A 22,339-nucleotide genomic window follows, 5' to 3' on the forward strand; every position below is an offset into this window, starting at 1 on the left:
ATACCTTCTTTCTCTAGCCAGTGGCCAGTGAAAAACTCAGACTTGCTGGGTAGCATGGGGTGGTCCTTTCATTTACTCATTCATTCATGGATGGAATAGTTATAAATGCAAATGACATTCAGATCATGGAGTATAATTCTACGACTAGGAGGTTGTTGGCTTCTAAACTAATCGGGAACAATAAGGAGACAATCACTATCACATGTATGTTCAACTGCTCTTAAAAGACGCCAAAATCACTTTTAGTGAAATACATATAGTAAGTGTTAGCATTCAAAGTTCAGGGAAATAACATCTCCGATAGTTAATTTCTTCAGATTAGGAAGTGTAGATTTCTTCTACAATATCCCTAAGAAATTTACACTCAATAAATGTTTATACTATGAATAAATTAAGATTCTGATATCAGGAGTCATATTAGAGTTAGAAAATATGCAAATATTGTAGAAGAAAGGGGATGCGTAATGATAAATTAAAATATTTCCAGAGCATGTATTTTCAGCATCAACTTTTATTTTGATCACATTATTCTACAGTAATAATAAAGATTTGCACAATTACTTCTGTTTCAATCGGGATTTCTTTTTAAAAATCCTGTTACACAATTTGATCATGGTAGGCAACTAAATGCAGTATAATTTTACTTGCCAACAATGAAGCAAGCTTTCATAATAACAATTAATCAGAACTAAAGGAATACTAAAATGTCTGTAACACTTGTCAGCAGTGTCTCTATCTTCGGTATGATGTAGCAAGATTAAGCCCTTTTATTTTAAAAGAATGAGAGGAATAAGTACAACACAAATAATTCTCAATATAGATATGGGGAAAATTTGGGTACATTGTCAGCAGTTAGCAATGAAGGGGGACTTCTGATTTAGGAGAAAGGAGAACAGCAATGATATAAAAGTTAATTTTCAATTCTTAAATGTTAACAAAGTAGAAGAGGAGAATATTAGATATTTCATTTTAGAGTTAAAGAAGATTTGAAACATAATATTGCTTTCAAATTCAAAATTTACACTGAACATTTCCATTACCCTATGAGACACAATGGATGATTGCTCCTTCAAAAAATATCCAGCATAGGGGACTTCCCTGGTGGCACAGTGGTTAGGAGTCCGCCTGACAATGCAGGGGGCATGGGTTGCGCTCTGGTCTGGGAGGATGCCACATGCCGTGGAGCAAGTAAGCCCGTGTGCCAGAACTACTGAGCCTACTGAGCTCTGGAGGCCGCGAGCCACACTACTGAAGCCTGCGTGCCTGGAGCCTGTGCTCCGCAACAAGGGAGGCCACCACAAAGCCCGTGCACCGCAACGAAAAGTGGCCCCCGCTCGCCGCAACTAGAGGGAGACCACGTGCAGCCACAGGGAGCCAACACAGCCAAAAATAAATACATAAATTTATATAGATAAAAAAATATGCAGCATATTTTCTAAGATTTCCTTTTACATTCTTGAATTGCTGTAATTCATCTATGGTTATCTTAGTTTCCTTTTCAAGCTTTTTGATGAAAGTTTTTTTTTTTTAACTAAAAAAAATTTATACTGTGATCACTTATATTTAAAAAACTTGGGCAATACAATTATGTGATTAATATGCCATCATTTTTATAGAGGCATAAGATCTATTGTTCTTCTTTCTATACCAAACCAAAGGAACACATGATATGTCCCATCAATCAGTAAAACCAAGTGGCCTTTTTTTTTTTTTTTTTTTCCAAGTGGCCTTTTTTTCCAGGCTACAGCCAAGAGATCAGAACCTTAGGGCTGCATGTCTGTTAGAAATCCCTGCAGTTTATTCACTCAACAGGGGACCCGTTGTCTTTAATAAAACAAGCCTACTCATCACCAACTATCAAATTCAAGGCCCTTGCTGCACCTGCTCTGAGTGACCGTGTATTCACAGCTAAAACCTTTGCTCAAGCATTTATTTTGGGGCTGAGCAATGTTACCTCTAGAGAGCTGAGGAAAAAACATCCTTCTTACCCTGCACACTAATCTCCTTTCATTGACCAAACCCTGAGTTCTGTAAACCCTGGTGCGTGTAAACCAGCATAACAAGAGTTTGCTTTCTATCCACAGGAGGAAACCCTTCAGAGGGCACGTGAGGAAGAAGAGAAAAGGAAGGAGATCACAAGTCATTTCCAGAGCACACTCACAGATATCCAGGCCCAGATCGAGCAGCAGAGTGAGCGAAATATGAAGCTCTGTCAGGAGAACACTGAGCTCGCAGAGAAACTAAAAAGCATCATTGATCAGTATGAGCTCAGAGAGGAGGTGAGAACCACATCAAACAACTTAGAAGCACTGCATATAAAACCGGATCTGGGTTGTGAAGGTGGGGAACTTGGTTAATGACAAAGTTATGGTCAGCCCTCTCGACTGATTAATATTTAGGATTGGATTTCTTTTACTAGCCAAAATAAAAACAGACGGTATTACAAAGTACCTGGCTGAAAGTCATACAGGATTTCTTCAAAACTGGAATCACTGCAAAGGTAACAAATAGAAAGTGGTGGGCCGTGAACACAGTTATTCTTGAAAATAGTATTTCTCAGCCTTTTTGAAACTCTCTCTACAGAACCAAGAAATACCTCACACACTCCCTCTTAAGAATTACTATGTCACCTAAATTAAAAGTCTGCATTGTATATACCCCACAATCAAATAATATATAAAATATTACTATATAGTAATTATAGTAATAATGGCATTATTATTTATGCTTAGCTTGTGCCAGGCAATGTGCTAAGTATTATACTTTACATACAATATGTCATGTAATTGTCTCAACAATCTTATGCACCAGATGATAACATATTATCCACATTTTATAGATGGGAAGCAGAGGCTACGAGATTCAATCACTTATCCATAGACACAAAAGCCAAAGAGTTTTGTTGTCAATGGTTTACATTAGGGGGACTATAAGGATCTTTTATTATTCCAAAATTAAACTTTAATATTCAATATGTTTTTAAGACTCCAGATGCCCCCTCAGGATTTTGATATATCATATCCCTTTTCCCATCCCACCCAAATTTTAAATATCTGCCTTAAAATGTAATATAACATAGTCAAAGTAGCCCTGTTGGCAACATGCTAAGGTTTTATCAAGAAAAAACCTGAGCCAATAGAAGGTGGTAATAGCAGTTAGGTAAATCAAGAAACTCCTCACAGTAAGCCATAATGCCATGCTACCGTCTTATCTTGTCACGAAGACCAATCCTGCTCCGAAGTGGAGGTCCAGGAGAAAACAAAAGGGAAGGAGCTAAAAAGAAAATGTCCATACTCTTCAGAGAGATCTCATATGGGAATGGCCTGGTAGACTAGTTGTATATTCCAAGGATTGGTTCTAGGTAAGGCCCAAGGATGGAATTCCACATGTCCTCTTGCCAGTGGGACCTCCTAATGACCAAGAAATTCTCCACACTGAGGTAGAGTTGGAAGTTTCTCTTCACCAAGGTAGTCAAGAGGTCAAAAGGCATGGAGGAGGCAGCAGCACATCTGCGTGTCAATTCACCTGTGACCCTCAGCCTCGTCTTGCCCACCAGAGAAACAGAGCTGATGTCAGGGGTTCCTGTTTCAGTCCCAGACCCAAGGCCACAGGCTGTTACCTCAGGGCTTCCTCACCACCCTTTGAGGCAAGCATGTAGAGGAGAATTCACCATGATAAAGTGAATTAATGTTGTGATTAAAAGTGGTTTTATATTCACAGAAAGCACCAAAATACCAAGTGATAGTGCTGTAGCCCTTGCAACATACATCATTGTCTGTGCTGCCTAGCATACTTACTAGCGCCATATCTAATAGTTACCAAATTTAGAAAAATACTGTTCGGACCTTTTGGAGTTAGCACTGCTGAACTCTGGCACCTCCACCTTTTGCAGCCACTTTTGTGTAGTGCAAAATGCAGGGGACTCCACCAATTTATGACTTTCATATAAAACCATAAGCGATGCCAATGCATTTATTCTCCTCTTTTTTTTTAAAATCTTAAAACCCAGCGAACACGTGTTTATGTCAACATTACTTTTTTTTTTACATTGTTTTCAGCACCAATAATAAGTCAAGCTTAATAATGTGCACTTTCTTTTTCTTAGCACCTGGACAAAATATTTAAACACAGAGAACTGCAGCAGAAGCTGGTGGATGCAAAACTCGAGCAGGCGCAAGAAATGATGAAGGAAGCAGAGGAGCAACACAAACGTGAAAAGGAATATGTACTTATCACCTGAGTCTGTGTGCTTGTCTGGTCTGCCTTGGGGTCAGAGAACCCCTGAGAATGTTGTTTTTGACAACAGTCATAGAGCACTAGACTGATGGAGAAAGAGCCTAAGCTTCCCTGGAGAATGAAATTGGCTAGCCCAGTAGGAAACACTGTACTACACTGTTTTTTACCTAAAACAGTCATGCATCCATTCACCAAACCTTTTTCAAACACCTTTCATGAGCTATGCACCCTTCTAGGTGCTGGGGTGTAGCGGTGAACAAGAAGGAGAAGGCCACACTCCAGCATGAATCTAACTGGGAAGAGACGCAATAAACAACAAAACAAATAAGGAAGGATAATTTCATATAATAGTAAGTGCTACTAGGGAAATAAGGAGGAACCTCGAATGGGGCAGAAGGAGAGGACCTACTTTAGACTGGGTGATTAGGAAGGCCTACCGAGAGGAGGACGCTTGAGCTGCGCCCTGCCTGGTAAGAGGGAGTCAGAGAGGAGGTCTCCAGCAGCAGTGTCTGCAGAAGAGACAAAAATCCTAATGCTGGAACCGGCATGGCATCCTCCAGAAATTGGAAAAGGTCAGGGTGGCAAGAGCAGGCTGACCCATGGGAGAAAATTTCAAAATAAAATTGCAGACGTAAACAGGGGCCAAATTGTATAGCTCTGTAAGCTTGAAATGTAGTTTGGATTTTATTCTAAATGTAATAGGAAAGTACTGGGTAGTTTTAGCAAAGGAAGTGACATGATCTGCTTTGCATCTGTAAAAGCTGAATTTGGCTCGTAGGTGGAGAGTGAACTAAAGAGGGACAAGAAAGCAAGAAGAGAGCTAGGCAGCAATCTGGGCAAGATCTGACGACGGCTTGGACTGGGGAGGTGGCAGTGGAGAAGGAGAGCTGGATGTGGATAAAAGTTATGTTTTTAATGTAAAACCAACAGGCAATGCTTTGAACAGGAAGATGGTGACAGTGAGGAAAGGAAGGAGTCAAGGATGACTCCTGAGTTTTTGGTTTAAGAAACTGAGTGGTGGCTTTTACTGACAACTCATTAACCCCAAACACTCCAAAACAGGTGAGAGAATTGAGGCTCAAAAAGGATATGTGACTTGTTTAAGGTCACACACTACTAAGTGACCGAGATGTGTTGGTCACGTCTCCAGTGTATCTGTCCCCAAAGCCCAAGCTCTGTGATAGTACATCACACTCAGAGATGTGTTTCAGAGGCATGAGTTAAAGCAGTGTCTGTTGCTGGGGAGAGAGAGATTTGACACAGTCAATGGACCAGTTGTTCAAATGTAGCCATTTAACAATTGATCACAAGCTCTGCATTTGCCTAAAATCAGACTATAATCATTTCAATTTGTTAGAATAGGAATTTTTTTAAAACTTCGGTTTTCAAACTTGGCAACAAAAGGATAAATTCTGGAGAACATAACCTGGTGGACGTTGCATAATTTCAAATCAGATGTCCATGTGCTCTTAATAAAAAGATTAATTGATTAAATCCATCTACAACCTAGCTCTCAAAGTAAGAAGTAAAGCATTTATTTATTATTCAGAATCCAAGAAAACGGATACTCCACTGTTGATGTAATTACTCTCAGGTAAGATATGCTTCCTACAGAATATCAGTACCTTTGGTATTTAATATATGAGGCATGAGAGAGGAACAACTAGGCAAAGATTCATGTGAGAGAGACTGGGGGGCAGACACAGAGTGACTCAACCTTAGCAAGAAACTAGCATGCTGCCCTCTTTTCCTTCCCTGATTTAGCAAAACAGCAGGTACAAGTCAAAGAAAGGTAGTCTCCCTCAGTTCTTCAAAGCTAGCGGCTACCTTCCTGGGTTCCAGCTCTGACACTTCTTTTTGAAAGTGATGAAATATCAAGTCAGAGCTGCAGGGGAGGGGAGGGGCCGTTCTTCATTTCAAGAACAGGCAGCCTCCTTCTTCCTTCTTCATCGGGAACCACCCATCACAACAGGGCCCCTGTGGTCAAGCAGGGGCCGGCCGTGTACATTGCAGCCACACAGCTCAGATGGCCAGAGGGGGCGCTGCAGGTCTTCCACTCCGCGGCTGCCTCAGACCTCTCTTACAGTGAGTCAATTGCACTTCTATAATAATTGATCCTCACTGCTCACTGGGAGGCATGGAGGGACATATACAACCCCCTTTTACAAATGGAGAGGTCAAGACTAACTTGGATAAGAAAAAAGATGCCTCCAAGTTTTTACAAATAATGATTTTATTATTTTTGGTTCTGATACCAAAAATGAACATTATTTTTTACAACATGAATAAACAAAAAGAAATTTATATCAGCATATCTTGAAATAAAATAGAAACTTCTTAACTGACAGCCACCTGACTGACTAACCAGGTTATCCATGATGTTCACCGTTCTCTGGAAGCACGCTGACAGGTGGCCACAGCATGCTGAATCCTGGGGCTAGTTAGCCACTCTGGAATATCTACCCGTGGTTGCCCATGTTAAGTAAGACAGAGCTTACTAAGAATCGGGTCTTTGCTCCCAAACCTTTTCTTCCCAGTTATCCTTGGTTTTGTATTATGTAAATCAACAGAATGATACATAAACTGATGAAATATGTGTTAAAAGACAGAGTTGTTTCTAAAAAAAACTATGCTTAATGAGTTGAAAGCCTAGATGTAGGCCAATAGCAAAAAAAAACTGTCAACTTAGATGTGAGCAACTATAAAAGACTGGAAGAAAGTTGTAAAACTCTAGAGAATTATCCAATCAAGCTGCTTTACAAATATCTTAGGTCTTTAGGTTCTAGCAGTATTGTTTTAAAAAAATTATAAATCTTATATGCCATATTATAGATATGATTTTTGTAAAAACAAGCAAAAACCCTCCGAATTCCAATCAGAAGATCCATACCCAAAACAAAGATCACAGCCCTACATCAAAATTGATAAATAAATGAACATACATCTTAAGTTAAAATAACATGTCTTACATATGTATGTGTCATTTTTACGCCTAAAACAACTTTTTCAATTTAACCCATGAGTTCCAGTTCTGATCGTACTTGACATGAGGGCCTTGGTTGTATTTGAAGGGCTGCCTTATAGAAGAGAGGTGAGGCTTCTTTTGTAAACCTTATATAGGATTTGGAGTAATAGGTCAAATTTCTAACCTGGTGTTTCTCAAAGTATAATCCATGGACCACCAATATCCAAACCATCTTGGGTATTTGCTTTAAGTACAGATTCTAATCACACCCTAATACTTCCTAACTTATTTTCTCTGAGAAGGATTTGCAGTTTAACATGCCCCTGAGGAGATTCCAATGCATACTATGGTGGAGAACAGTGGTCTAATATAAAGGAACAGTTGGGTTTAATATAAAGGAACAGTTGCTCACAACAATGCCCCAGGTGGGAATATTATGGAAATGTTCAAGCAGAGGCTGAATGATAGTTGGCCAGAATTTCTACAGACGGGTCCAGAATTTGGTGGGAGGTTGAATTTTGTGTGATTCATGCTTGAGTTGGAGACTTTTTTCCTCTTTTTTTTTTTTTCCATTGGAATCACTAATTTTTAGTTGAGAATCAAACTTTTTAAACTAGTTGTTTTCTTAGCTTTCTTAGATTCTTTGCAAAGTTCCCCCAAAATTACTTAAGAGGATTACTTAGCAAGTAATTAAGTTTACACACAAGTTACAACAAACGGTAATCTAAATGAGTCTTTCCATGCATTCTCTTCTCACAGTTGCTGAACCAGGCAGCAGAGTGGAAACTTCAGGCCAAAGTGCTGAAGGAACAAGAGACAGTCCTGCAGGCTCAGGTGAAGTAGGGGTACAACAATGCATGGGTGTGCCCTCCTTGCTGTGAACCAAAGGTAGTCAGCAAGAGGCCTTCCATGTGGGAGGGGAAGTAGGGACAGAAGTTGGAAATGAAGAATAACTTCATATTTATTATTTTTAAGTAAAAATAAAAGTACAATGTTATACCTAAGAAAAATAAATGCTCTGCACCAACAACTTCCAGTCAAAAGGTCTGCTGACATATCAATACAAATGAGGGACAACCAGAATAAGCTGGTGGCCAGGTCCTTGCCTACCTGTTCATATGTCCTCTCTCTCCTCCCCCATTAACCTGTCAAGGTAAGGGTAAAATGTAACTGTCCAGATGCACCATCTATAACTGTCAATACTGAAAATGTCCTTACTTGTTTGACATTATTTATAATAAAAGGAAATTAGAAAAATAGAGTCAGCACCCACGTTTTTGTGCTATCAGAGGTTGGCCTTGTCAGTGTCACACGATTAAAGATGGCAGACATCAGAAACCATTTTGATTTGGCTTCGTGATGTTATGTGTATGTTTTGATTAGACTATGGGAATTCGTATTTCAGGCTCAAAAATAAAGCCTCATGCAACAACTGGCTCTGGAGGAAAGCCAGACCTATCCATCTTTCTGGTGCCCTTGGGGCTCTGCCCCTGCTGGCAAACACTCCCTGTTAGTTTCCAGGAGAGCCATCCTGCCACAGGCCGGGCCACAGAGGGGCTCTAGCTCCCCTGCTGGGAGAAATGCCCAAGTGCTAAAGGGACTGTAAAATCTCACAGAGCAAATTCACAGAAAGCGAGAAAATCAGAAGCCTTCCAAACTGGGCAGCATTAATTTAAGATTTGAATAATTCACTTGTAAATGTTTATGTGCTGACTGCTGAATATTTGTTCATTGTGAAAAAAATTCACTGTATGAATGAACAAGTTCAATGAATACGTGTTCATTTTTCTTTTTACGTGTTCATTTTTTAAAAAGGAAAGTAGGAAAAACAAGAAACTTAAAATCACAAATTATACCACTACACAGACAAAAACAAAATAACATTTTGATATGTAACCTTCCTAAAGCACACCTTTCCAATGTGTGTACAAAACCCAATGATGAATTGTTTCCCCCACTAGTAGATCAAAATAGTTTAAAAATATTAATTACATAGAAATACAAACCGTAATTTTTTTTCACTATTAATAGAATCGAAGGACTAAACTCTAAAGTTACAAACTCAAGGTGATCCTTTAGGCAGTCACGGAACACATCATATCATGGTGTGGGGTGGGTGGCAGGCAGTGGCAGTTTTCTAACCAGAGGCAGGCAGGGGGGAAAGGAGGTGTGACCTCACTGTCCAGTGCGGGGGCTGTTGTGGGGGAGAGTCCAGAGAAGCAAGTCAGGGCTTCTGGCTCTATCCCTGTCCCATTCACAGCACAGAGCCTTGAGGGGTACAACAGGCAGTACTTGAAGCTATTCATTGTTCCATCTGTTATAAGCAATCTCTATTCCTCTATGTTAAATGAAGAATAGATTAATACCACTAGACTCTGGGCTAGAGAGTGACTCATTTGGCTGGTATCAGAATCTAGGTCTTTAATGACCTGTGAAATAACATAAAGGTGTGATCCAATTTCCCACCTATACCCACTCAAGTTTGAAAAAGTATGACCCAGGGTTCTAGACTTGCCAGTGTTCCTCGTTCATCCCTCAATACTGGGTCGAACCCAGGGACCAGGGTCAGAGTCCTGGCTCTTCTACTGTGAAGCTGTCTGATTCTGTGCAGCTCACCTAAACCTCCCTGGACCTAAATTTCCTGGTCTGTAAAATAAGGATGTTGTAACGGATCAATGATCCCAAGCTGGAGTCCTCTGACCTCTGGGAGGCCCATTACTTTTCAGTATTTCCAAAACCTAATAGCACATAAGGCAGCAGCTACTATCTAAAATGTAGTTGTTTCTGACATTATATCAGCTTTTGCTTAGCAGCATGGATGGCAGTTATTCATATGTTTGATTAAGTTTATAGAAGGAAAATGAGTTAATTAACATGTAGTATATGCAGTTTGTTTTCAAGTTATGCACTCAAAACACTTAGCTCAGGGCTTCCCTGGTAGCACAGTGGTTAAGAATCCGCCTGCCAATGCAGGGGACACGGGTTCGAGCCCTGGTCTGGGAAGATCCCACATGCCACGGAGCAACTAAGCCCGTGCACCACTACTACTGAGCCTGCACTCTAGAGCCCACGAGCCACAACTACTGAGCCTGTGTACTGTAACTACTGAAGCTCGCGCCTAGAGCCTGTGCTCTGCAACAAGAGAAGCCACTGCAATGAGAAGCCCGTGCATCGCAACAGAGTATCCCCTGCTCACCACAACTAGAGAAAGCCTGCTCATAGCAACAAAGACCCAACACAGACAAAAATAAAAATAAACTAATTAAAAAACAAAAGAGTAGACACATTCAACAATTAAAAAAAAAAAAAAACACTTAGTGCCTGCCCCCATAGTAAGCATAATTAATTCAACTAATATTTATTGAGCATCTAAGTGCTAGGCATGGTTCTAGATGTTAGAAATATAGTACTTAATAAGAGAATCAAAAATCCCTGCCTAATTAAACTCACAATCTAGTGATAAATATTAATTAAAATGCTAACAACTGATTAGTGTATGCGCTAACATTAGTATTATTTCATAGGTAAAGATCCACATAATGATATATGAGACAAAAGAAGTCTTTATTTGAAAAAAAGTTTAAGAACCACTGGAAAAGATGATCTCAAAACCACGTTCAGCTCTAGTTTATGAATGTAGAGAATATCCAGAGCTGAAGAACTCAGCTAAACTAGATAACCCTGCCTCCTCCATCACCTTGCTTTCCATGGCACGTGGCTCTCTCTGTAAGGACCCTCCCTTGTCTATCTCTTTTGTCTTCAAGGCATTTTCAGAACTGCAATAATTACTTAGTCATCACGAAGAATACAGAGGCCCCAAATCCCTATGTGTAATAATGTTTAAATGAGCTCCTCTTGAAAAATATCAGCATTATATTTTTTAAATGTTTAAACCTTGAAAAACAAAGTCTATCACAGATGATCTTGCAAGGCACTCAAACACTTCCTTTGGTTTGACAATTAAAGGAGTTGGATGGGGCTTCCTTGGTGGCGCAGTGGTTGAGAGTCCGCCTGCCGATGCAGGGGACACGGGTTCGTGCCCCGGTCTGGGAAGATCCCACATGCCGCGGAGCGGCTGGGCCCGTGAGCCATGGCCGCTGAGCCTGCGCGTCCAGAGCCTGTGCTCCGCAATGGGAGAGGCCACAACAGTGAGAGGCCCGCATACAGCCAAAAAAAAAAAAAAAGAAAGAAAGAAAGGAGTCGGATGGTAGGAAGGAGAGGCCTTAGTCTCCATTTCTATGGTCTTAGCAAAGGAAATATCAAGGATAGATTGTGTTTTCCTAGGCGGAAGTCACTTTTCAGTCATAAGACAACATGTTGCCAATCTGGGGCATGATTCTCACTTAGGGAAGAGATGTTTAGCTTTCAATTATACAAACCAAGGCAATAGAGTAAATGTCAGAGATGATCAATGGGATACAATTGTGGCTACAAATAGAGTGTTCATTGGATCGATAAGAATGAAGATGGTGGTAGATGTGGGAAGTCAGCAATACCCACAAAACACAGCAGCACGGACACAAAATACTACCCCAGGGGGAAGATCAGTGAGTCAACTGTTAAAGATGGGTATTCATAGTCTTTAATCTCAGAAGGCCTCACCTTATCTATATAAGATGAAAGGAGATTCCTCTGCAATTACTATTATAATTGGACTAGTTCCCAAACCAAATCTCCCAAGTTGGCTAAGACAATTCCTGGACACGTTTCTGTTTCATATATGCTATGAATGTTTGTAATTAAAATTTGTGCTCAGGTAAAAGAATGTGTGTGCCGCTCCGCCCATTTAAAAGTGAAATGTCAGGGCAACTGTTGTTGTTACTAACCCTAGAATAGTTTGTGTATATTTCTGCCTCTGGTAAAAATACTGAGGAAGACCTCTGGATGTCCCTTCCACGCTTCCCTGAAATACCAAAGTGAAAATGACACATCAAACATGCATCATGGGCTTCCCTGGTGGCACAGTGGTTGAGAGTCCGCCTGCCGATGCAGGGGACGCGGGTTCGTGCCCAGGTCCGGGAAGATCCCACGTGCCGCGGAGCGGCTGGGCCCGTGAGCCATGGCCGCTGAGCCTGCACGTCCAGAGCCTGTGCTCCGCAACGGGAGAGGCCACAACAGTGAGAGGCCCGCATACCGCAAAAAAAAAAACCAAAAACAAAACGAAACAAAAAAAACATGCATCATGTCAGCATAATAGTAAGAGGGAAAATATGACCAAACACATATCCATAAAGTAAACAGGAAGTGTGCATTTTAGTTCGTATCAATAAAGAGTGACAGAGTTGGTTACTTGAGAAAAGTACAGTCCATACAGGTTTTGCCACGTATGACAAAGAGGTCAAATAGGAAGAAAAGCAGACTATTAAAAACAGTCACTAAAAGGAAGAAATGGAGAGCTATCGTTTAACAGGTGTAGAGTTTCAGTTTTGCATGATGAAAAGTTCTGGAAATTGGGGTGTACAACAATGTGAACATACTTAACAATATTGAACTATATACTTAAAATGGCTAAGATGGCAAATCTTATGTTATGTGTATTTTACCCAATTTAAAAGATGAAAAGAGAGAAAAAGTTGATGGTCACTAGAAAAAAGCCAGAAGTGGTAATGAAGTGAGACACTACTCCTTGGAACTCTGGTATATCTGTCTTCTCCATGCCACAAGAAAACATGGGGAAGGGAAACAAAATCTGCCGAATTTATACACCAAAAGAACATTTTGCCCAAAGAATAAGGAGAGAGCTGGCCGGGGTGCGTGTGGTTGCCCCCGTTGAGCCTGTCAAGGTTGTGCAGGCGAAATGCACCGCACACGTGCCCACTCCTTCCCTTCCTGTCTGCAGCCTACAACTAGAGAGAGGGTCTAGTTGTGCAGGAGAGGGTCTGGGAGGACCAGCTCAGGAGATCATATCTGCGAACCCCCTGTACTTCTGCTGGAATTACTGAAAAGCTGGAAAAAGAAAGAGGAGAAAGTAAGGAAAAGAAGTTAACAGGAGGCTTGGCCAAAAATACAAATGAATGGATTTTGTGATAGGTGAAGAGGATCAGCTGGGGGTAGCTGTCCCCACCCTATACCACTAGACCATGGGCAGTACAGGCAGCCAGTCCCACAGGAGCTTACACTCAAATTGAGGGACTTGACCTATTCATTCACCCTGAAATCAAGGTTCAGTGGATCTCAGCCAGTACTTTGGGAAAAAATGAAACAATTAAATAGACTATATCAAGAGTGCATTGCATATAATGATCAAGTACAGTTGACACTTGAACAACATGAGTTTGAACTGTGCTGATCTAATTACACGTCGATTTTTTTCAATAGTAAATACTACAGTACTGCAGTATCCAAGGTTGGTTGAATCTGCAGATGGGGAACCGCAGATATGAGCACCCGGGAGTACAGAGGGCTGACTATAAATTATACACAGATTTTGCACTTCATGGAGGATCAGTGTCCCTCACCCCCTGAGTTGTTCAAGGGTTAGCTGTATTGTCTTATGCACTATGTGTGTAAAACCCTAGGGTACCTTCCTGGCCATGAATTCCCTTCTGCCACGTTACCCAGTCTTTTTAAATCTGTATGCCAAAGAATCATGAGAAGAATTTTAGGCCACTAGAGTTACCTCAAGTTTTATCACATATCCACAGAGTTAATGATTGATTTCAAAATGATGGTCAACTGTTGTCTGACTTGGGAAAATCTGTGTCCTATGAAAAGTTTTACGTTATTTTGTTGTTCTTGTGTACTGCAATAAAACCCTGCTATTCTGAATCATGTGAGAATGAGCCATCCTAGATAAGCAAATTTTCTTGGTTCTAGGGGTTGTTTGATTCCCACACCCTTCCTCTAACTCCCATCCCCAAGACTGGGAACTCTCCAACCTACTGGCTTTCGGTCAGTCACTCTTCTCTGCTTTTGAAAGGACAGTCTCACAAGTACCACCAGCCAGCTGGCGCCCAACTGAGGACTTGAGACTGTTCCAGACAGTCAGAGTACCAAAGTCTCATTTGAAAACGGAAACTTTCCATGTTAGTAAACAAGAATCACCCATATTAAATCTCCACTCACTCAAAATGTGCTATCCTAAAATTATTTTCAAAAGATTTTATTATTGTATCACTGTCAGTAACAATCAAGGATTTATGCACTCTCCTTCCCTATCCTGCCCTATTCCTACCCCAAATACAAGCCTCGGAATTAAGGATGTGGAGGTACAAAGCTTCTCCATACTCCCAGGCTAATCCTTATGATGTTTTATTGGTGCAAATTAGAAAAAGGCATTTCTCCCTCAAGACTCATTATTTCCATCTATAAAAAAATTGGTATCATAAACCGATTTTGTTGAAAAGGGACAACTAACTGCTGTTGGCTAGAACACTGTATTCATAAATACACAAAACCACAATGTCAAAAAGGGAAATGACGATTGCTTATGATAGCACAACCTGCATAATGCAGCTACCCTCGTCCATGTCTGGCCCATACTTGTCTTCATTCTTGCTTCCTTCAAGACCAGGTACAAGGCTCACCTTCTCCACAAAACTGTGGCTCAAATGATCACCTGCCACACTCACCTCCTTCTCTGATCAGTACTTAACTGACTTGGTACTTTGTATTCACTGTCCTATAATCAAGTTGTCTTTGGGATTATCTTCCTGTCAGGAGTGCAGGTCCCTCAAAAACAGGAACTACAGGTTAAATGCTTTTGTACACAGAGTCAGTGCTTATGTTCAATGCTCAAAAAATGTTTGCTGGTAAAAGTTATAATGAAATGGTGATGATGTATTTTATTATTTCATTTTTCTTTAAAGAAGTACTTCAATCATACTCACTGACCTAGGCTGATCTCGTAGTAAAAAGAATTGAACATATCACTAACATTGTATTAAAAATTACCTTATATCATTTTTGTTCTCAAACAATAAACAATGACATGTTGTTTTGTTCTGGAAGCATTCTGAAAGCAGTCCTAAAACAAATCTACTCTTTCCCCTGTTTACAGCTTACTGTCTACTCTGAAAGGTTTGAAGAGTTTCAGAGCACACTGGCAAAAAGCAATGAGGTGTTTGCCACCTTCAAACAGGAAATGGAGAAAGTGAGTATTGCTTATCCCTCACAAAATACTGACATCTTCTAGTTCGACACGCAACACTCCTTTGGGTTCATTTTTCTCTTGCTAAGATATTTCAGTGCATTTCATGAAGTAATGAAACATTTAGACATGCAAATGAGATTTGGACTGTATTTTTTTTATCGGTAAGTATCTGGTGAATTAGTCTTAGGAAGAGTCTGAAAACACTAGGATACATTTTCACTCTGAGGAAGAATATTTTCATTTTCTAGGCCATGGAGAGGTGTAAAAAGAAAAGATAAGAGCTAGAAATTTAATATTATGTTGTTTATACTGAAATTAAAAACTAATCTTTTAAAGATTAAAAAAATTAATTTTCATACAAATAAGCAAAAGCAGAATGTTAGAGTAGAAAATACCATTTCATAGGATCCTTCTCAGAAGAGAATATATGTAATAAGATATAACGGACAGGGCGTTGAATGAGGAGATGAAGTCTGGGTGTGTTTTTACTCATCAAGTAGCAGTGAACAATTCACTTAACTTCCCCCTTATCTATAAATTAAGAAACGATTTCCCTTGCCTACTTGACAAGATTGTGAAGTTCAAATAAGTTAATGTATTTTTAAGGGTCTTAAACTTTTTAAAAGTCTTTTACAGATATAAGGTGCTAATATTATTGTTGGACATACTGTTTATATTTTGTTTAATTCAGTGTCTTCCCAAAATAAAATCAGCATCAGAACTGTGTTTCTGAACAGGCACTGGCATTAACCCTTTTTAAGTGTAGAAAGCATTCTTTGAAAAAATTTTCATAAACTAATATGATAAATTTCACAATTCATGAGCAAACTTAAAGGGCCAACATTTGTTAAAAGTTACAGCTTTCTCACTCCACGATGGATCCATCCATTTAAAAAAATTTTTTTTAATTACAGAGTTAGTTTTAATTTGGAATAAATATTAGAGTAGTAAAAATGCTGTTATTTATTGCAAAATTACATAGTTTTAAGATTGGAATAAATATTAAAGGAGTTTTCTATCTGGAGTTAATTTATAGACTCTTAGCAGAATTAGCAAAAAAATTTGATATGCATATTGCATTTCTTTAGGTGTGGTCCCATGGATTTCATCAAATTCCTAAAGGTGCTGATGACTTTTAAAAGTTTAAGTCAGTTAAATGATCAAAATAAAAAAGCACTCAAGGCTCACATAGCTTCTCTATAGGGCCCAGGGGCCAACTGCTTGGGCCCAGCCTCTAGCCTCCAAGCAGACCCGCCTCAGGCAGGTTAGCATGAAGCAGCCAGTGCCCAGGTGTGGTTCATCCAGGGTAACTGCACCTGAACACACGCCTTGTCCTTCAGGCAAGCAGAGAGGAGGAGGAGCTCCTATAACTAGGAACGTGAGTAGTTTCAGGTCTGAAAAAGCCAGGCTTCATTTTAGTAACTTCTGGATGCCCTACACCCAGCCCGGCCTGGCAACTAGCATGCACTCTGCACATGTTGCATTAAATGAAATAACTCCAGCCCTACTCTTCTGCTAACTCACCTGAATATTACTCCACCTCTCTGAACCTTAGTTTCCCCGTTTATAAAGTGGAAGTGAAAACAGAATCCTCCTTGGGGGACTGTCTCAAGGATGAAAGCAATAACGCATGTAATCACATTCTGTGAATCCTACTGCACTCTACAAATGTGAAGGCTGAGAACATAGAAAGTTGCCTTTGTGTGGCTACTTCTCAGATGTGCCCAGATATTATCAACATTTTAACATCTGAAAAGCCAGGCCGACCTTCTCACTAATAATCTTCCATTCAGTACAGTAAATAATCTAAATTTCAAGCTTATTCTTGGAACTCAATAAGGCTATTTTTATTTTAAGAAAAAGAAAAAGCAATGACAAAACAGAAAGGCCTTAAGTAGTTTTCCTTTCTCCTTAATTGGCTCTGGTGCAAGTAAGTTTGTTCACCACTGACCTAGATGATTCAAAAATAAATCATGGCTCTCTCCACTCAGTCATCATTTCTTGACATCGAATTTTTGCTTGCTTCAGCAGCTGGTAATGAAAGGACTTTTCTTGAAGTCACATAGGGAACTGATAGTTTCTTTGATATATTAACTCTTCAGAATTAACATTAAAACACTCATTTTTGTAGACCACTAAGAAAATGAAGAAGCTGGAAAAGGACACAGCCACGTGGAAAGCTCGGTTTGAGAACTGTAACAAAGCTCTGTTGGACATGATTGAAGAGGTGAGGAAGTTTTTCCCCTTGTTCATCTTCCCTTGTCTAGTCAATATATTTATACTCAGAAAATAATTATGGTCTAATACCACAAAATAATTACTTTTGAAAAAGAGCTGAATTTTTCTGGGATGTGGTATATGATATTGTAATAAAAATAATTAGAGCAAACGTCAATTTAGTAATTTAGTCTTAGGTCCAGACTCATAAAGAGTGTTGTGACCCTAAGTCACACGCCTACTTGTTGATTCCAAAGCTGTCCCCAAAGCAGCACCACACCTGCTGGACCGTGAATTCCTTAAAGGCAGGATGAGTGTTTTACCTGTCCTTGAATTTCCCTGGTGCCTGACACAATACAGGCGCAGAATAAATTAATTAGTTGATTTGAACATAACTGAGAGAAGACACTAGCCCAAGCACCCAGGGTATGTGCTATTTTATAGACAGATACAGAGATATATTGTTTAATTCCTCCAACAGGCATTTAAATACTGATATTACATCAGGCTCTGGAGATTCTGAGACCATAAAGGCAAAGATACATGGTCCTTAACCTGAGAGGCAGGGCTTTCAAGTGAAGGCCTCTCCACGTAAAGAAGTGGGGGAAAAAAAGGTACAGAGTAGCACAAAGGTGGGGCTGAAGGAGTAAGATGATTTCATGCACAAACACACCAACATTTCTAGAGGAAAGGAGAATTGAACAGTTCAAGCAGCATCATGAATGAGTGTGTGGTGAGTTTCTCTGGATATAATTACTGTTGTAACAATTCATCCCAAATTGCAACCAATTCCAAAGAAATGTGCTTATTATTCATAAACATAAATCAAACAGTTGCTGGATTAGCATATAGCAGTTTATCTACAGAACAGATAAGGCATTGCTGATGGCCAAGACCCAGTCCATCTCAATCATTTTGTCATAAACTTCTACTTATGCCTTCTAAGTCTTAGAAGCAGGAAGTTCATTATAAGATTTTAAAAGCCCTAGACTGAAGCAGAGAGAAGCTTTGCTATCTTTCTTTTCTAAAGAAAAGAATACGTGGCTTAAAATTCTACCAGAGTCTCCAACACAGTACAAAACTAGAAGTGATGTCCCTGACAGAGTATCTGTCCAGCCACCACCCTGTGGTCAGAGCCTGACAGACAAATTCCTGGACAAATGGTTTTGCTTCTCTCCATAGAGCATCCTGGCAATTTTGCTTTTCATGTCGTTTTATAAGTGTGTGTGTGTCTGTTTAAATCACAGAAAGCACTGAGAGCTAAAGAATATGAGTGCTTCGTGATGAAAATTGGAAGGCTAGAGAACCTCTGTCGAGCTTTACAAGAGGAGAGAAACGAACTCTATAAAAAAATTAGAGAAACAAAAATGCCTGAAAAGGATGACCAAGGTCAGCTCACCTCTGACGACGACGAACCGGAGTCAAATACCTCCGTGGGTGAAGAGGCAGATGCGGAGGAAGCCAACAGTGTTCACAATGCTGTGCAAAATCTGACCGCGGCCTTCATGGTCATTCATCGTCCAGAGTCAACCCTCGATGCGTCCAAAGAAATCCAAACAGAAGTCAGCAGTCCTCAAGGGGGCAGCGGCACGGCCCTCAAGGGGCTGGAACAATCCCCTCTGAGCCCAGCATGCCATTCAGGGAGTCCCCTGCAACCCCCAAGTCCTCAGGCTGAGGCGGAGGGAGGCAACGAGGCAGAACCTCCCCTCAGATCCGGGTCAGGAGCACAGGCCCAAGGCAATGGCCCCCCGGCTGCACCACAGGCTGATCCGCAGCCCCGGAAGCCAGAGGCAGCATTTTCCAGCCAGGCGCCGGAGCCTCCGGCAGAAGCGTTTCTACGGGAGATGGAGGCCAACGAGCAGACCCGGAAGCCAGAGGCAGCATTTTCCAGCCACGCCCCGGAGCCTCCGGCAGAAGCATTTCTACGGGAGGTGGAGGCCAACGGGCAGTCCCGGAACCCAGAGGCAGCATTTTCCGGCCAGGCCCCGGAGCCTCCAGCAGAAGCATTTCTACCGGTGATGGAAGCCAACGGGCAGACCCGGAAGCCAGAGGCAGCAGCTTCCGGCCAGGACCCGGAGCCTCCAGCAGAAGCATTTCTACCGGTGATGGAAGCCAACGGGCAGACCCGGAAGCCAGAGGCAGCAGCTTCCGGCCAGGCCCCGGAGCCTCCGGCAGAGGCTGTTCGATGGGTGATGGAGGCAGACGCTCGTGCCCCCCCGCCCGCAGCGGGAGAGCACGTGCCAGCTGGGGAGTCTAGATGTGAGCCCAGGAGGCAGCCCCCAGCAGCAGCAGCAGCAGCAGAGGGGCTGCCAGGAGGGGCCTCAGCTGGGCCCCCGCTGCCCAAAGTGGCCGACACCAATCTGGAAGGAGTCGACTAAGCCTCCTCTGCCTTCTGAGGCTGTTCTTCCCGACTTTCCATCGTCCTAACAGATTGTCTCCTGAAAGAGGCGTTAAGGGCTGGGGACGTCTAATGGAAGAGACTTATTTAGAATCAAGACATTTTAATATGTTATGCGGAGTACCTTCAGCCTTTGCTATTTGTTCTCAACTTATAACTGATTTGGAGCTTTTCTATTTAACACTGATAGGATAATTTTCTCAAATGGCAACAAAACATACGAGTAGCAAATTTATATTAATTTGCCATTAAGATGGTACTTAATTCAATTTCTTAATCAACAGTAAGATTTGGTGTTTAAAGACTCCCATCACAATATATAAATACTGAAAATGTGATGCTTTATTTATTTCCATAGAGTTTAATAAGTGCCATAGTAAGTAATGGATGACCAGGTTCCATTTAAACATTATATACATTGTGTGTGTGTATGTATGAATATATACATATATGTGCTTATGCACTTATATACACGTGTATATTTTATACACATGTATGCAAATATATATTACACATATATTCTATCATCTCTTTTTGGCTTTCTGTCATGCAGAATATTTAGATGCTTATCAAAAAAATTATCTCTTACTTTTGCACCTGGGACTACAGTAGACTAAAGCTCTGTGAATTAGAAATAGGTTCAGAACACAAATATTAGGCTACATAATGTTGGGTAAAAATAAGTAACCCAATGGTAGGTCAATAAATTCAACCAATGGATTAAATGACAGAACAGGATTGGGTTAGATCGCAAGGCTATACAGAGCACATAGACACAAAGATGGCCAAAAGAGGCCCTAAAAAATGGGGGAACAATCACAGCAGTAGACTGCTCACCTCTTGCAGCTGCTTATCCTACACAACTCGGCCCCTTGCCTTGCAACACCCTCATGTGGTGAAGCAGCCCACTCACGCCTTCCTGCAAGGAAAGGGTTGGAAGTGGGAAAGGGAGGTGGGAATAGAGGGATTGAGGGCCCTCAGGCTGAGAGTCTGTGCTCTGGTACCCCGGCTTTTGAGCTAGAGGTCTGGAGAGAGCATATTCACCTGGCCCTGCCAACTCTTCAGTTGCCTCCCTGCTGTCTACCACTCTCTCCAGAGGGTTTCCCCACCACCTCCTGCTGTCACTGCCCTAATCTATATTCTCAAAGCTTCTGCTCCTTCTTTCCAACCCTCTCCTTGGCAGCAGGAAATTACATTCAGCCCTCATCTCAATTATGGCTTAGTAAAAGCTATTATTTTTCCAAAACAAATCCACACAGGGTTTAAATATGAGTGATGAGGCTTGCAAGCCAACACATTTTCTGCTTTGATGAGTTCTGTACAGCCAGAAGTTCAAAGCAAAGGACAAGTGGGTCCCTACTCAAAATGACTTGAAAAATAGGTGAGGATTTAGGAGATGCAAAAGCTAGAAACACCTGGGGTTGTCTACATGAGTATACCATTATTACTGCGTGACAAGAACCGCTAATGATACTGACAGCACGAATTACTCTATCTAGAGTAAAGAGAGACTGCAACAAAGAAATAGGAGGGAAGAGAGGGAGTGAGGGAAAAAACAGATCTAACCCAACCCTACCTTAAAAGTTGAACTCAAGTAGAAAAATGGTTTAAAGCAAGATTCTCTACTACTCATCCAAGAAATCATTTTTCAGTGTTGCATGTGGCTGTCTGCTAAAGCACACAAAGTGCTTGTAGGCAGCAACCATATGCTATAAGAATTGTAAACTACATAATATTTGTTTGAAGCAGACAGTGAGGGTAGTAACAAAATGCTAGTCAGGAAAAAAAAATCAGGAAGATAGCAGAACCCATGTATTTTTAAAGGCTTAAAATTTTATAACCACAGTGTATCCAGCCAAATTCAACATTAACTGAAAATCTTAGCTATTTAAACATTCATTTAATTTAGAGCCAAATATGTACTACAGCAATCCAGGAGGGTCTCCTTTCCCATTATTTACAGAGGCTGAACTTCCAAGAATGGGGTAAGATTAGATAATCATAGTAAAGTCTCACTCTGAATGTTTAGCAAGAGAAACAGGCAGGAGAGGAGCCGAAATCCAGTAAATCAAATATTCTAATAAATATTCTAAAAAGCCCATTTTTTTTCAATCCAAAAGCTTTCATAGCAACACGTTACTCACTAAGGTGTATATCTTGGGCAGATTTTCAGATACAATAACTTGCCTGAAATTTGCAAGGCTTAATATAGGCTTTGGAAGAATTATTTTAATATTCAAAGAATGTTTTATTATAGTCCTTTGGCCTTACTAATTATAACAATAACTCACAAGGCCCAAAAGAGTAAGGAATTTCTGTTCTCTATCAAGGTCATATAACTGTTTCTAGAGATGCCAAGTCTACTTTCCAGAAACACTGAAGTTATTGGTATTTTCTAAATTAAATAACTATAATTTATGTATTTACTAAA

General features: G+C 40.7%; 1 protein-coding gene across 1 annotated transcript in view; it reads left to right on the forward strand.

The window, feature by feature from the left end:
* Nucleotides 1–20,403, forward strand: part of TXLNB (taxilin beta) — a 34,853-nt gene extending 14,450 nt beyond the window's left edge. Inside the window, exons 4-9 of the mRNA XM_060029876.2 lie at nucleotides 2,085–2,279; nucleotides 4,106–4,225; nucleotides 7,961–8,035; nucleotides 15,201–15,293; nucleotides 17,425–17,520; nucleotides 18,758–20,403. Of these exons, the coding sequence (XP_059885859.1) occupies nucleotides 2,085–2,279; nucleotides 4,106–4,225; nucleotides 7,961–8,035; nucleotides 15,201–15,293; nucleotides 17,425–17,520; nucleotides 18,758–19,888 (1,710 nt within the window). The 3' untranslated portion in view covers nucleotides 19,889–20,403. The remainder of the gene's footprint in view (nucleotides 1–2,084; nucleotides 2,280–4,105; nucleotides 4,226–7,960; nucleotides 8,036–15,200; nucleotides 15,294–17,424; nucleotides 17,521–18,757) is intronic.
* The last annotated feature ends 1,936 nt before the right edge of the window (nucleotides 20,404–22,339 follow it).

Source organism: Delphinus delphis, chromosome 14, assembly GCF_949987515.2.
Source record: "Delphinus delphis chromosome 14, mDelDel1.2, whole genome shotgun sequence".
NCBI classification, from domain to species: Eukaryota; Metazoa; Chordata; class Mammalia; order Artiodactyla; family Delphinidae; genus Delphinus; species Delphinus delphis.